We start from the raw sequence: 17,059 nt of genomic DNA on the forward strand, positions 1-17,059 counted from the left end.
AACATTCCTACCATTCTGCTTCCCCCTCCCCCTGCCCCAGTTCTGGTCCCTTTCCAAATAAAAGTCAACATTGATATTTAGCCTGGGTTTCTGACGTCCGAGGCCTTTAAGTCCCTTTCCGCTCCTCTCCGTCGATTTTGTTGGAAATCTCTTTTATTGGTCATCAACTCTCGAATCAGTCCAGTCTCCATCACTCCAATTTTTCTTCCCACCAGGATACTTGGTAACCACTGCTGCCACAAACCAACCAGTCTTTCATATTCAAAGGAGGTGCCCCAATCATATTTGTTGTTTCTTATTAGTTCCTGTATTCCAAGTGTTTCAGGGGCCCCCTCCTTCCTCTTTAACATCTTTTGCAGAGTTGTAATCCATATATCCCAGCAATCTTCTTCTTTGTGTTCCGGCATTGTAGACATTTGCTTGGTATTTTCCATCTGTGATTTGTCCTCTATTTGCTCACCTTCCTCCAATTCTTGAAATGTTCCTTCTGTTTCAGCTGCAGATTCCTTTCCTGTTAGGTCATTCATGCATTCAGCAGAGTTGCTTATTCCAGAAGTCAAGGTCATAAGTTGTTTGTTCATAGTCGAACTCTGCTTCTGCAATATTCCCACGAGAAAAAACATCCTGTCTATCTCTGCCAGTAACTTCCCCTCTGCAGCCATTGTAATGACTCAAGAATCCCCCTAGAGGGATTCTAGTTACTTTGTATACTTTTCCACCAGTCCAAATCTTTTTTTTTTGTTTGTTTCTTTCTTTCTTTCGGATTTCCAATACTTTGTTACAATTTCTGATACTTTAATTTCAGAAAGATATCATGCACTTTTAATTTGTTCTGTCCCTTTGACAGCTCTTTTGACAGCTGTCAAAACTCCTTTTTCCTCTCCAACAGGCTCCAATTCGGGACTCCCCCTGGTCGGGGGGGGGGGGGATTTCACGAAAAAATTCCCCAACTTTCAAACTCCTCTCCAGCACAACACTTCTTTTAATAAATCGCGGAAGTTAGATTCTTTTATAAAAGTAAAAATGCCTCTCAGCCTTAGTTCTCCAGCCCTTGCTTAAAATTGTCTGTAATTAGAGGGGGTGCGGACTCCCTTTTAGCACACCCCCCGGTCGTCTCAAATTCAAGGAAATCTTTTCTTAAAGCCGAATTCCGTATTACTCACGGGTTCTTCTTTTTCAGTCCAAATTTCAGGGTAGAAAGTCAGCGCTCTCTGGTCATGGCTCGCGGCTTCGCTCCACCGAGGTGTCGATCGACTCTCAGCACCACGCCACCCTCCGTACCCTTTTTGTGGGTCGGGGGGGGCGCTTAAAGGTGCCCACCGAGTCCTCCAGTCCGCAGGCTTCAGCGCCTGCGGTTTCTGAGGGTCCCCGCGTCGCCGGCGCGGCAAGACCCGTCCTCAGTGGAGCCGATTCCCCCCGGAGCTCGGGGGGAATCCGCCATTTCCATATCGCGCCAACCCGGAAGTCCTGAAACTTCCATTTTCTAACCACTTGGAAGTTTACAGTACAAAAAAGTCACTTCCGAGCGAGGGACGAGGTGGGGATGCGGGCTTCACGCCCCTCCCCCCACACGCGGGGGCCGGCTTTCAGGGGAATCCTCGGACGCGTCATTCCGTCGGCCAGCCAATCGGCTGGCCCAGGAGGCATGGCCTGCCTAATTTAGGGCTGGCTGAGGATCTCCCTCTTTCCAGCACCTCAGCTGACCAGGTTTTTTCAGGGGGGCGTGGCCTTGTCCTAAGCCTATGGAGGTGTGGGCCCACGGCACACCCCCGAGCAGTGGCCCCGGGGGAGCTCCTAGTTGATGTGCATCAGTGGGACTTCCCCTACTGGTGGTTAACCCTTACCGGTCTTCAAGCAAGCAGGCTGCAGCTGGTTAGTTGATAGGACCAATGCCTAAGCCAATACCACTCAATTCCTGTAATCAATAAAGTTGTGGCCTAATTTGACCCATTAACTCGAATTCTCGTGTCTCGTGTCTTTATTTCTGAGCTGGGAGGCGGGAACTCGCCACGCAACACAAAAATGTGTAACACAATGACAAACGAGACAATAACCTCATCACCATGGGCTTCAGCCTGTCACTGTGAACTTGTTAGGAAGACTGCTGCTTTAATAATAGCATCTCCCATTATTACCACACCTCTGAGTGTATCCTCACCGTATCTTCTTCTTCACTCTCATAGACCTTACCGTCCGCAGTTAGCCTGGGCAAAAAACCACCCTGGATTTTCTCCAGTGCTGCCTCTAACCCTTCCCCACACTTGTGCTTTCCAGAGCTTTCGGCTGCAACTCCCATCACTCCTGACCATTGACCATACTGGCTGGGGCTGATGGGAGTTGTAGTCTACAGGGCACAGATTAAGATATTAGAGATAAGAGAAATTATGTTTATTAAAAAAGTGTTTCGTGTTTGCAAGCATGTGTCTGTGGCATTCACACTTTATAATTTTAACCGTATATCTAGTAATCACATATCCTTCTGTGAACTGCCCTGAGATCTTTGGATGAAGGGCGGTATACAAATAATAATAATAATAATAATAATAATAATAATAATAATAATAATAATGCTTTAAGGAGGAAAGTCCTCTATCTGAAAGCATCCTTATTCTGAAGAAGGGCTTTCTGGGCCAAATCCTAAGAAGGGAGAGTGGTGACCTTCAAATTGCCCATCAACCTTTAGTTTCTAGACAGCAAGCACAACGGTCATGTGTCCACATCATGACCAGCTATAGTTGATTTATGTTTAGCATATGCATATGTGGAGCTGGACAAGTGGATTGGCAAGGCAGCTGCAGCAATGGCTCACCTCTCCGAAAGGGTCTGCTGGAGGAGGAGCAGAAAGCTCCCACTTCCTGGATCTGCTACCGAGGATTCGGACGCATGAAGCTATGTTCTGTACCCTGTAAATTTGTATGTAAATAAAGACTGTAAATATATCTGTGAGTGAACAGAGGCATTCCTTGAGAAAGGCTTCCAGACCCATCACACCCGGCTGCAACAAAACATGTCTCTCCTGTATTAGACTCTCCAGCCACAGCAGGCACTGCTACCTTCCAACAGCTTGACCTAGGCATATTCCTCCATTGTCTCACGAAACAGACAGGTGCCAATGTGCATATTTCATGCAAATGGTTGTTCTCTTTTGCCCTTCCTTTTGGAGCTGTGTTTCCTCCTAGGTGTCAGTTTCTTGGTGGCCACCACAGAAAGACACCTAAAAATGTAGTGCATGGAGTGCCCTGAAGCTCGGATCTCATTCTGCTTCTAGTCCCTTGCATCTGTCCCTGGCCGTTTATTTTGGAAGACTAGAATTTTTTGCATTGCCTATGAGTACCTGCCCATGTTTACGGGCCAACATTGCAGCTCAGAGTGAGGTGCTGGTGGTGCAACGGTGCGATAGTGCTTTGCATTATCCGGCGAGCGGCCCGTAGGGAATAAAACCAGGCAAGGGCTGTGGGTCCTCACAGCTCTGTGACTCTGATGAAAAGCAAAGGAGCGTTTTGAAGAGCAGTGCTTTGATTCATCACTATAAAAAGAGGCGGTATGTTTCTTTTTAAGCTTTGGCGTTAAAAACAAAAATAAATCAAGGCATTGTAGCTTCCATGCATGTGGCAGTGTTGTTTTTGCTCATTCAGCATGGCTTCTCAGGCTTGCTTGATGCTTTTGTAAATATGCTGTCATCTTCAAAAGAGTTTGGTGCTTTGGTGGGTGAACCTCTACATTGCTGCTGCTGCTGCTGCTGCTTTTACTGTTGTGGTGGAGGTGATGCCAAAGGTTTCGCTTAAGCTAAACATTGCCATCCCATAAAGCCTTGTAATCACAACTGGATGACCCCTGAATTACCCAGAGACAGTCTAGCCACATGGGCGAAGGCGGCCCATTCGCCTCGCATCACAGAGAAAACAATGCCTTGCATCTGGTTTCCTGAGGCCTGGGGCCGGCTACTTTATGTCAACACACCGAGAGCAACACTGGAAACATATTAGAGGGCTGCAGTTAATTTGCATATTTTAGCTTCACTTAATTAACATATCTGGCCCAGCATTTGTGTGTGCTTTGTGGATGCCAAGACATAGGCAACGGATGCATTACACTTGTCACGGCCTTTTTCTGGCATTGCTTATGCAAATGTGCGGGAAATCTCAACATGTGCTGCAAAACCCGTTTGGGAATGGGGCAGAATGATAGTTTGGGGATTTTTAACCTGCCCTGAGTTCTGAGATATAACTGCACTGTCAGTAGCTTTTCAGAACTGTATACAGAACCACACTAGCTGAAGAAGGGAGGATGAAATGAATGGACTATGCAGAATTAGACAAACTAACAGGAAGGATCTGAAATCTGCGGGACCAGAAATTCACAGAAGACTGGTGTAAATTTACAGACTATTTGAAAAGTAATAGTGATAATCAAACTACATTTGTAGGTTTGCAAGAAGTTTTGTGAGGTGAATTATTGGAGCTATTGCAAAAATGGATAAAGGGGAGGATGATTAGTTAAGATAATTAAAGGCAATATGAATTTAAGAAATGCATAAGAAGTGGTTAAAACGGGGGATCATCAGAGGTGCTGATGGAAGTCCAAAAAAAGATTGTATAAGTGGTGAAGTTTTGTGGTATGTATTATAATTCATATGTTAAAATTAATAAAAAATATTATTATAAAAAAGGAAATATCTATCATCTATCTGTCATCTATATCTCCTATGGAAAGGGCTGTATAATAATAGTTAGGAAGTGTCCTCTCTCTCTCTCTCTCTCTCTCTCTCTCTCTCTCTCACACACACACACACACACACACACACACACACACACACCCCTCACAATATTCATGTTTGCAGGGTGTGTTAAACCTTCCTTTCCCATGTCCTGTGGCTCTGATGAGAAGTTCCCCCACCATAAAAATTAAATAACATAGCTGCTCGCTGCAGAATGAAAGTACCTGGTTTGGCCCTAAGACTGCAATCCTATGTCTGGTTATCTGAAGGGAAACCCTATTGAACTCAGTTGTGAAGACAGGTACAGGGTTGCACTGTGAATATAATTTTTGTAAATAGGATTTTTAAAAACTTATTCTTTTTTTGCATTGGTCTTATAGTTGTCGAAATACACTGCAGACGTCTGGTCTCCCTGGGGACCAAGAGATGTGACGATTGACTGCTCTGCCTCCTTTCTTTTAACAAATGTTTTGTGCCGCTGAGGAAGTGGTAATTCTGTATTGATTTGTTTTCGATGTTTGTATGTGTTGCCAATAAAAGGTTTTGATGATGATTTACCGGACCTTAGTTTGTGTAGATAGGCTTAGAACCTGAATTCCCAATACCTGCACCTTATTCCAGGTGTTCTGAGAACAGGGCCATGCTGCTGTCGGTGTCACCTGGTGCACAGACCATTTGCTCCATAGCTAGAAACTTTAAAAAGTGTGGGCACTCAACTTTCAGCGACAGGAGGTAATGGTTCCATAGCTGTGTTTCTTTGCAGAAAGAATGAACCGAGTAAACCAAGAACTGTAATGTGAATAGATTGAGATGTTTTCTTAATCAGAAAAGAATTCGAAAGCTGTGGGGTTTTGTTTTGTTTTTTTATTTGCCACTTGCCGGTGAAGAAATTCCAGTTCCTTTGCAACCCTAATACAGGTACAGGATGTAACAAGGAACAGATCTCCCAACATCTGACACTATGCTTTCCCTTCCTGTTCCATGGGTGGCAGCATGGTGTGATCCTGCCCTGTCGACAGCAAGGAGTATCAGATTCATCTCCCAGAGGCAATGAACTCCACAACAACTCAGAAGGACCCCTGCCGATGCCATGTCCGCACTTTCCTCTCCTGGCGCTGACTGTGATTTTTCCGCCCTGATTCTGTTACATTAAATTTTATTTTGACGTAATTGTGTGTGTGTGTGTCTGTGTGTTTGCAGGTGTTCAAGAGGCAGTAGTGGCTTGCCTGAATAAACAGACAAGAGAGTTTGCCGATGAAAATCTATGTGTGAGCAGCCGGCGTCCCCCACAGTTGCTGAAAGCTTGTAACCTGGAGCCTTGTCCCCCAAGGTAGGCTGCTCTTTGCTCTTTTCTTCAGTTAGGCATACAGAAGTCACAGAATCATAATGTCTCAGAATTGTAGAGTTGGAAGGGACCCCTGAGGTCATTTATTCCAACCCCCTTCAATGCAGGAATATTTTTTGCCCAACGTCTGGCTTGAACCCACAACCCTCTGCCGACTGAGCTAGCCAGTCCCTATATAGAAGAAGCAGAACTATTGGCCTACAGTGTCTTGAAACTAAATTTTCACTATACCAAATAGTATTTGAAGTGGGCCACTGAATCTAGCAAAATTGGGACAACACATGCTGGGATATGGGACGCGGGTGGCTCTGTGACTTAAACCACAGAGCCTAGGACTTGCCAATCAGAAGGTCGGCAGTTCAAATCCCCATGATGGAGTGAGCTCCCGTTGCTTAGTCCCTGCTCCTGCCCACCTAGCAGTTCAAAAGCATGTCAAAGTGCAAGTAGATAAATAGGTACCGCTCTGGCGGGGAGGTAAACAGCGTTTCTGTGTGCTGCTCTGGTTCGCCAGAAGCGGCTTAGTCATGCTGGCCACATGACCCAGAAGCTGTACGCCGGTTTCCTCGGCCATTAAAGCAAGATGAGCGCCGCAACTCCAGAGTCAGCCACGACTGGACCTAATGGTCAGGGGTCCCTTTACTTTATGCTGGCATATATCACTGATTTATGATTGAATTATTTCACCTGAATCTATTCAGGGTTGTTAGTATGTAGGTAGCTGGGGGCTCAGAAATTCCAGTGAATTTAGGGTGGATTCCAAAGCAAGCCCTCTCATCTATTTCCTTGCCAGAGGCCTCACTCATTTTCCTGCCTGCCCATCTGCCTGTGCCTTAAACGCTGTAGGCTTGCAGAGGAGGCTGCCTTATACTGTGTAAGATCATTGGTCAATGTAGCTCAGTATCATCAACACTGTCTAGCAATGGCCGTACAAGATTGCAGACACTTCTCTCCCAGCCCTAAGTTAGCCAGCAAACATTGCAGCCAAGTGTACACTTGACCCAGGGGCTGCATACATAACATACATTTAAAGCACCCACCCACACTTAGATAATCTTGGGAACTATCGTTCAATTAAGCTTGCTGGAAATGATAGCTTTGTGAGGGGCAAGTTACAGTTCCCAGGATTTGCCGAGAATGTTTTCCTTTCCTACCAAGTGCTCAGCCTTGGTATCTTCAGTACCATATTGGCTGGTCTCCCCAGTTAGGAAGGAAAGTGGGAAGAAATAGGGGCAAGGAAAACAGTCCTGCTTTTATTTGCTCTGTCACTTTCTTGGGTTCTGTTTGAAACAGAGAACATTTGAGTGTGAGAACTCGGAGGCCTGCTTAATACAGAACGCTTGCGGAATTAAATATATTTAAACATAAGAGCGTTATGCAGGTGTCAGCTTCAACTTTTGCTGAGACGTTGGTTCAGCAATCAGATTTTCATCTTCTGTGATCCCTTAAATGTGCCGCAACAAAATTGGATCAATATATATTCAATAGCAAACCAACTAGTCTGTCTCCCTTTTGAGACCACTGTAACATGTGGAGGAGGGGTGCGCTTGTGAAAATACACAGGAACCACAGTTTTCTGAAGCTCCTGTACATTTTCCCAACACATACCTCCCTTCCACATATAATTATTATTTTCTGCTGCAAAGTCCACATAGTGTGTGAAATTGTCCACACGTGAAAAGTTCGCACAAGTGTTTGTTTTTTTAAAAAATTCAGACATTTGCTGGGTGAGGGATGCATCTGATTCTCATGTTACCACATGGATATCTTTCGGCCATATATCTACTAATGCTGCATTTCCTGCAAGTCAGGAGTAAACTATAGAATCATAGTTTCCTTGCCCTAGAAATGAGGCAATGAATGTTCTGATCCACTGGTTTACAAGCTGCATTTCAAGGAACTCTGGGATTTCTTCAAGTTTCCCTAGAAGCAAATGTTGTTGGGTGCATTCTAGGCTCACATTAATTTAGTGTACACCTCTGAACCCCAGAATCCTGTGCACAGTGCTGGCATATGCTCAGAGGTCCCTTTGCAGATGCATCAGTGCAGAGAGGATTACCTGCAGGCAGGCAACAGACAAATCCCCTTCCCCTTGAGATAGGATATTCTCTTTCTGAAGCATCTCTGGCAGATGACTTCATAAGCTAAAGCATGCCATCAATGAAACTGAAACAATTTCCCTCTTCAACAGAAGAGGAATTTGTACTGACCAGAAACATATTATTCCACTCGCTTGGATTTTCGAAGCACTCTAAGGGGGTACTTTGGTGAGTTCATACCCTAGGAGGGTTACACCAAGGAAAGTTGCAACTGGGTTTGGGACCGCCAGTGGTAATTCCAGCTCTGCCTGTACTTTTGGTGGGTGGGAGAGGGAAGTCAATGGCAGCAGAAGATAAGGCTGTTCTAGTCTAGGATACCCATCACCATCCTAGCATGGCAGATCAGGGATTTCAGTTGCACCCTTAAAAGATTTTTAGAGTTTTTTGTGGTGTCCATGCAACTTAACCAGCACTGCCATTTGAAATAAGAGATGTCCCTTGAATCTTTATAGTTCTGTAAAAAGGTGCATTAACTTAATATAAGCAGCATTTGACACCTTTCTTAAATGCATGGCTTATAACATAATCTTGTTTCTTGACAACCGTGAAGGCATGAGTAGTCTTTGGAAAGACAGGGAGTGCTACCAAGTGCATGAAAGATTTCCACGGTGGGTGTTATGAATTATATTTTTTTGAAATATCCCCCCTGCATCTTGGTCAGCATGTGCTAAAAAGATTTGGGTGGGTGGGTGAGTAGGAGGAAAGAGGAGCAGGCAATGAAAGCCAGATGGATGAAAATGAAGGAAATTCCAGTCAATTTCTGCCGCTTTGTTCTTAACATACTTTCAGAACTAAACGTTTATTCCTGTGCAAATAACTGAATAGCAGAGAACAGACACACACAGGGGAAACAGCTCACAAAGTTCCAGGAACAGCAAAAAAGGGGGAAAGGAAAGATTTCCCTTCTGTACACAACTCTTTCTCAAACTTTATGGTTCTTCTGAGAACAGGGAGAAAGAGTCTGCAACAGCAGTTTGATAATTCCAGGACAGGACTGATAAATCTCAGAACTCTGACAAGGTCAACCCCAGAGTAGTAAACACCTGACCTCCTCCATTATAAGACTGATTTGTGTTGGGGAACATCAGTTCCTTATTCTTAAAGCAAGGGGTTTTTTTGTGGTTCTGGTTGCTTGTGTCTTCAGAATTGAGACTTTCCCCCATTCTCCTCTGATTTATCAAGAGAAAGCTATGAGAAAACATGGACTATTTATCAAGTATTTTCTCTCAACAGTTGGATAATAGACACAGAATTATGTACATAAATATGAAGCCAGTGGTGACTGATGCCGACTGGAACTGGGAGGGCAGAGAACCAGTATTAGTTGGAGCCAGAGCCAATGAGAAGCAGAGCCGCCCCGCCCTCACCTCGGCTGGTTGCAAGTAAAATTGCAGGTGGATTGGCAGGTGTCCTATTCCATCATCATCGTCATCATTTTATTATTTATACCCCACCCACCTGACTGAGTTGCCGCAGCCACTCTGGGCAGCTTCCAACATATATAAAAACAATATAAAACACTCAGGTAGGTAGCCATGTTGGTCTGACACAGTCGAAATAATTAAAAAATTGTCCAGTAGCACGTTAGAGACCAACCACGTTTGTTCTGGGTATAAGCTTTCATGTGCATGGTATCTGAAGAAGTGTGCATGCACACGAAAGCTTATACCCAGAACAAACTTAGTTGGTCTTTAAGGTGCTACTGGACAATTTTTTAATTTATAATTAAACATTAAACATTAAAAAAAAACTTCCCCATACAGGGCTGCCTTCAGATGTCTTCTAAAGGTTGTATACTTATGTCCTTTTCTCGGGGGTCGCATAACTCTATACCCTCCAACATTTCTCCGATCAAAATAGGGACGTCCTAAGGAAAAGCGGGACATTCTGGGATCAAAGCAGAAACCAGGTTGGTTTCTGTAAATCTGGGGCTATCCCTGAGAAATAGGGGCACATGGAGGGTCTGAGGTTGGCTTGACAGCACCATTCTGCAGGCATTGCCCCCCCCCCAAAAAAATAAGGATAACACAGACTCGTGTCTTAAGATGTATTCAAACACACAGGTAGAAAACTCTGCCTACTGGGACAGAGACAAATGAAGTTTGCACACATCTTGTGTGGATTTACTGGCCTAATACAATTTTTTACCTGAGGTAGAGCAACAGAGGGCATTCCTCCTCATGGTTACAGATTTGCGTTTATGCAAGTAAAAGAGGAGCGAAAGGAGCTTTGGAAAGCGAATTAGAACAACAGAAGGCAAGACCTCTGGTAATTCTGGACACAGAGGATTCACCATAAGGATCAGCTGGAAACCTTAGGCTGAGGCTCTCCCTGTGGGGCTGCAAGGAGTGTGGGTGGGTGGGTGTGAAATCCTGTAGCTTCAAATGCCAAAATGGCTTTTTCCCCTCCTCACCCCCTGCTTGCTTCCTGTCTGTGGTGGAACAAACACACTGTGGTGGAACGAAAATAATGAGGTGTTGGAAGAGACAAATGCTGTTTTGTTAACCTTAATGCCTGCAAAAAAAAAAAATCAAATTTGTATGTCAAGGGTGTCATTCCATTATTAGGCTGAAAAGGGATACCTTTTGGGGGAAAACCTGTTTTAGTTTAACTACATATGAATCATACCTTTCATCAACAAGCTCAGGAATGTACATGTTTGCTTGCATTGTACACATCCTCTCAATAACCTTGTGAGGTACATTAGTTTGTCACGTGGTAAGGGACCCCCCCCCCACCCACACCAAGATTACCAGCCATGAATATCCGCTACACCCCACTGACACTCTCAATTGCTGCCTTAGGTTTTTTGGCTCTCATCACAGTAGAGCTGATAGTGGAACAAATAATATTATTTGCAATTATGCAAAATACGTACCGTATGGAATATTTCTTAAACAATGAGTCCTGGGTGGCATACACACCCTACAACCCATTTTTTATCCTCGCAACAACTCTGTGAGGGAGGATAGGCTAAGAAACAATTACTAGCCCAAGGTCACGTGGTGAGCTTCATGAATTCAGGGTCCCCGGTTCCTAGTGTGGCCCTCTGACCAATAATCCACAGTTGCTTACCTTTTTATGTAGGAGTTCCAGCCCTCTTAATCTAAACTCATTCACAATTAAGCACCTGTCCATTGTAGCTCTGTAATCGCATTCACAGCTTTTGCTGTCTTTGTAATCGCATTCACAGCTTTTGCTGTCTTGTAGTTAGTCATAAGTGATTGTCGTTTAGTCGTATCCGACTATTCGTGACCCCATGGACCAGAGCATGCCAGGCACTCCTGTCTTCCGCTGCCTCCCACAGCTTGGACAAACTCATGTTCGTAGCTTTGAGAAGACTGTCCAGCCATCTCATCCTCTGTCGTCCCCTTCTCCTTGTGCCCTCCATCTTTCCCAACATCAGGGTCTTTTCCAAGGAGTCTTCTCTTCTCATGAGGTGGCCAAAGTCTTGGAGCCTCAGCTTCAGGATCTGTCCTTCCAGTAAGCACTCAGGGCTGATTTCCTTCAGAATGGATAGGTCTGAACTTCTTGCAGTCCATGGGACTCTCAAGAGTCTCCTCCAGCACAATAATTCAAAAGCATCAATTCTTTTGCGATCTGTCTTCTTTATGGTCCAGCTCTTGCTTCCATACATCACTACTAGGAAAACCATCTGCTTTTTAAGATGCTATCTAGGTTTGTCATTGCTTTTCTCCCAAGAAGCAGGCGTCTTTTAATTTCATGGCTGCTGTCACCATCTGCAGTGATCATGGAGCCCAAGAAAGTGATACTCTCTTTTAAAAATAAGTAGCGGATTTTTGGAGAACGCTGAAGAACTTGGTGCATTTCTCATGTCTGCACCACAAGGATGAATGGTTAAGGGAACTGGGCATGTAAAGAGGAAAATGAGAGGAGATATGACAGCCTTCTTCAAATATCTCAAGAGCTGTCACATGGAAGAGGGAGCAAGCTTGTTTTCTCCTGCTCAGGAGAGCAGGACCACCAAACCAAAGGCTTCAAGTTACAAGGAAGGAGATTCCAATTAAACATCAGGAAGAACGTTCTAGCTGTAAGAGCTGTTCAACAGTGGAACCAACTCCTACAAGAGGACTCTCTTTCCTTGCAGGTTTTTAAGCAGAGTTTGGGTGGCCATCTGTCATGTGCGATCTAGCTGAGATTCCTGCATTGCAGAGGGTTGGACTAGATTATCCTCTGGAGTCTTTCCAATTCTACAAGTCTAGGATTCCAGGATTCTCAAAGGAGGAACCCTGATGGGCTAGAATTAAAGCTGCTGTGTGTGTGTGTGTGTGTGTGTGTGTGTGAAGTCAGGTGGGCATGGAGTGTTCAGCGTAGGCTTAGCTGTGGGCAGGTGTCATTTGTGGTGCTGAGATGTGCTGAATGAGCCAAGTGGAAAAACCCTCCCCAGCGTTTACTCACGTCTTCTTCTAGCCTGTGTCCGGTTGGATTTGATTTTAAATAAATGTTTAAAATATATATGCTAAAAAGTCACTCCAGCTATATTACCCAGATTTGTACATGTAGATGTTTTAATCTTCACTGGATTTGGTGCATGTTAAATTCCTTGTCAATGTGTTCGCAAAATATTGGAGCACATCTGTAAATGATTTATTATAGGAATGACTTCTAGGCACTCTTTTTTCTTCTCGCTTCAAAAGGCATCATATCGCTCATCTTTGTTGATGATCCTTGTGCACACAGGTACCTGTCTGGTGATAAACTTGTAGTGCTGAGGCATGAAGAAAACGTTGTGTTTTCCTTGCAGTGTAATTTGACTTCATCCCCCTCCACCCGCTTCTCCCTCTTTGATTGGCAGCATATATGATCACGAGTTGAAAGCCAAACTAAGAACTATACAGTGACCAATTTTCCTTCATTTTACTTGTCTTGGAACGGATGGTTTTCTTGTCCCCGCACCTTGCTTCAATCTGTCTCTGTTTCCTAATGCCCTTTCTAAAGAGAACCTAATACTCACTGCCACCTAATATTTTCAAATATTTGGAAGGCTGTCTCCCCTCCATATATTGTACCTCTACCTCTTATTCTTTGTTTCCTCTTTAAATATGTTCTCAGTTTCCCCGAGTATAAATTTACTCTCTTGGCAGAAGGAATTTGTTCTTCTGAACACAAAAGGAAATATTTTTCTGCCAGTGCTGAAGAAGTGGGGGGGAGACACTTTTTGCAAAACCAAGCCAATAATAAAATCAGTTTTAAAAGTCTGGGTATATCCTGAAACAGTGATAGTCTTTATTCATTTGAATCTGGTTTCAGCATTCTGCAAGCTGTCTTGAACAGTCTCGCAACTGAGTAATCTTGCTATGAACAATGATTGGTTTGTGTTAAAATGATTACTCTTTAATAAGAATAATTATATTATTTATACCTCACCCATCTGGCTAGGTTTCCCCAGCCACTCTGGGTGGCTTACAGCATATCTAAAAACATTATAAAAACATCAATCCCTAAAAAACTTCCCCAAACAGGGCTGCCTTCAGATGTCTTCTAAAAGTCAGATAGCTGCTTATTTCATTGACATCTGATGGGAGGGTGTTCCACAGGGTGGGTGCCACCACCAAGAAGGCCCTCTACTTGGTTCCCTGTAACTTTGCTTCTCGCGGTGAGGGAGCCACCAGAAGACCCTCAGAGGAGGACCTCAGTGTCTGGGCTGAACAATGGGGGTGGAGACGCTCCTTCAAGCATACAGAGTGGAGGCCATTTAGGGCTTTCAAGGTCAGCACCAACGCTTTGAATTGTGCTCAGAAACATACTGGGAGCCAATGAAGATCCTTTAGGATCAGTGTTATATGGTCCCGGCGGCCGCTCCCAGTCACTCCCATGCAAGATGCAGAAAGTAAGTCACGAATAGCAGACTCACAAAAGAGCACTTAAGAATCTCAACCTCGCCACCCAGCTACTGCTGACACAGTCACAGTGTTTAATCTCCTACATCCACATGGAAAGATTGGGGACGGTGGATTGCCTCTGGATCCAGTGTGCAGATACAACACTGCACAGGATTCAGAAGGGGTATAGGGGAACCCGGAAGTAAGCCCCACTGAGTTTGTGGAGAGTTAGGCCTCCTCCAAACAATCTGTTTATTCTGCATTCATCCTGATTTGCTTGCAGAAAGCTTATGCAGTAGTTAGACTATGCCTGGTCTTTTTTTTTTTTTTTTTTAGCATTCATTCTGATATGTTTATGAGTCAGTTATATGAAAATGAGCATTCATCCTGATTTGCTTGTGCGATGTTAACACATCTTCACACTAGTCGTCCATTGATCTCTCACTTTCCAATTTCTCACTCTCCATCACGTCAAATGGCAAAGGTCCAGCTTGTGTGGTTTTTTTTTAATGGATTGGTTGCACCAAGGCAACAGGGTGCTTTAATTCACTTTGAACGCACAAACCTAAAGTTATGATATGCACTTGAACACACCCACAACCACACCTGCCCTGCAAAATACTAATAACCTGGAAGCACTGATGGGAAAATTCCTTAGATATTAGTCCAGATTTTGGTGCATACAAACCAAAGGTTGTATTCTACTAACTCCTACTTAGAGCAAACCCATTGTAATTTAAGAACCTAAGTTGGCCATGCGTATTAACTTTAATGGGTCTGTTCTGAGTAGGACTAGTACTGAAAACCACCCCAAAATTATAAATGCAATATCTACAGAAGGGATTACAGGGAAAGGGTGGACATCTTCTCTGCTCTCCAAATTACTTACTTCTCCCTCCTTTTTGCCTTTCCATCCACTCTAGAGCATCACTTCCCTTCCTTATATGTAATATACAAACCATCATTTATTTATGTATGCTATACAGAGATTCAACAAGACAGCCAGTGCTGGCATTTTCATCTTGCATATTCACTAGCCGTCACTGCGTATCCACGTCCGCATTTAAAACTGGAAGAGCTGTCTGGAACCAGGATACCAAACAAGGCTTCGGTACTTAACCTATGTTCCCACGTGTCCAAGTTTAAGTGATCTACCATGGCTGTGGCCCCGTGTCAGGCAGGATCCTGTGTGAATAGTATACAGGTGCTTCCCCTCTTGAATCTCAGCACAAAACCCCAAACTTCCTAAGGAGCTTCTGTTTGAAATCTGAGAGTGACAGGCAGTTTTACAGCCTTTAAGTGTAAAAGTATGTTGTCTGTGTTACAGAAAGATACAGTATTTAAATAGCAAGGCTCTGGGGAGTTCATGAATGATTGCCCTAATCTGCCCCAAGTCTTTGGGAATGGGGCAGGCCGTAAATAATTAGGCTAACATTTCAGAGCTGCTTTGGATTGCAGCTGGATGTTGCGAGACCCTCCTGAAAGCTGCTGCTTTCCTACTATTGCATTATGAGCGCCTTGAATCCCACCTGCCCATATGAGTGCTTGTTTCACACCGATTGCCAACAATGAATTGCTGCTGCTCATCGCCCACAGATATACTTGAGCAGATGTGATGAGCAGGCCCAAATATGGCTGGGGAGCACTCACAATATGTATTGATTTCAACAGGACATGTTCGGTATTTTGTGCAACGCCCTGTAAAACTTTAGTAGACTAGCCTTATCCTTTGTGCTTCCATTGAAATTCCTCAGGTACCTTGCCCAGGCAGGAATCTCTGCAATTCCTCTTGAAATCAAGTTTGCGGTTGACCTGGGGGTTAAATAAGTTTGTTGGGTGCCCACTTTGAAATCCAGTTTGTTTACATTTGGTATGAGACGTTACTGTCATAGACTTTAGAGGAAGCGGGGGAGAGAAAGAGAGGGTTGGGGGTGTGATTATCTTTTCATTCTATTGCATAGTGTTTCTGCAGGGTTTTTATGCCAGTATCTCATGGCTAGGTCCCTTATTTATATATCTATTTGTTTCTATTGGCATTGTGAGAGATTGGAGGGTCCAGGGTTTGGTTGGTTGTATTCAGTTGGTTACAGTATGGTTTGTTTGTATGGGGGGGTGTTGTTGTGTCAGGTTAGCCCTATTGATTATTATGTTGTTGGGGGGTAGGTCATTGACCTGTGCTGTATATGTGACAAAGGGGAACTGCACACATGGCAAGGAACTCATAAGTCACTTGCTAGAAATATTGCTGTTGTTTTTTTAAAAAAGGTAAAGGATCCCTGGATGGTTAAGTCCAGTCAAAGGTGACTCTGGGGTTGTGGTGCTCATCTCACTTTCAGGCTGAGGGAGACGGTGTTTGTCCTCAGACAGCTTTCTGGGTCATGTGGCCAGCAGAACTAAACCACTTCTGGCACAATGGGACACCATGACGGAAACCAGAGTGCATAGAAACGCTGTTTACCTTCCCGCTGCAGTAGTACCTATTTATCTACTTGCACTGGCATGCTTTCGAACTGCTAGGTTGGCAGGAGCTGGGACAGAGCAACGGGAGCTCACCCCATCGCAGGGATTCGAACTGCCGACCTTCTGGTCAGCAAGCCCTAGGCTCAGTGGTTTAGACCACAGCACCGCCCGCTGTGTCTATTGTAACTAGACACTGGAAGGACCTACCAGGAGTGAACATAGACCACTGGTACCAAAATGTATGGGAAACCTCGCTGCTGGAAAATTAACCAACAAACACAGGGAGAAGCAGAGTACACATTTTTCAAATTAATCTCTTGTGTCAGCCAATCAGGATCTTTTGTACCAAAGGTGATACTTCCTGGTATGCAATCAGGCTTCTTTTTGTTAACTTGCCTTCCTTTCTTCAGCCGCTTTGTAAAGTTCCTCCTCCGCCTTGTTACCTAAAAGCTGGCTTTGTGCCTTTTTGATTCACTGTGAGCTATAAAATTCTGATTGATACCAATCAGAGCACAGAGCCAAAGCAGACCGCAGCTCTTGATCCCAAACCTTTCTTATGAAGCCTTTGATCTGTCTGCGATCAGGCTTAATGATGCAG

The 17,059-nt window shown here is 44.2% G+C and overlaps 1 protein-coding gene across 5 annotated transcripts in view; it reads left to right on the forward strand.

Moving 5' to 3' along the window:
* Nucleotides 1-17,059, forward strand: part of ADAMTSL1 (ADAMTS like 1) — a 718,478-nt gene that overhangs the window by 387,942 nt on the left and 313,477 nt on the right. For all 5 annotated transcript variants that reach the window (XR_013391089.1, XM_028711677.2, XM_028711679.2 and 2 more), the window contains one exon: nt 5,918-6,047. Coding sequence is in view for 4 of the 5 variants with exons in the window: in XM_028711677.2 (XP_028567510.2) it covers nt 5,918-6,047 (130 nt within the window). In the remaining variant the exon portion in view is untranslated. The remainder of the gene's footprint in view (nt 1-5,917; nt 6,048-17,059) is intronic.

This window comes from Podarcis muralis, chromosome 17, assembly GCF_964188315.1.
Source record: "Podarcis muralis chromosome 17, rPodMur119.hap1.1, whole genome shotgun sequence".
In the NCBI taxonomy this organism is placed as follows: domain Eukaryota; kingdom Metazoa; phylum Chordata; class Lepidosauria; order Squamata; family Lacertidae; genus Podarcis; species Podarcis muralis.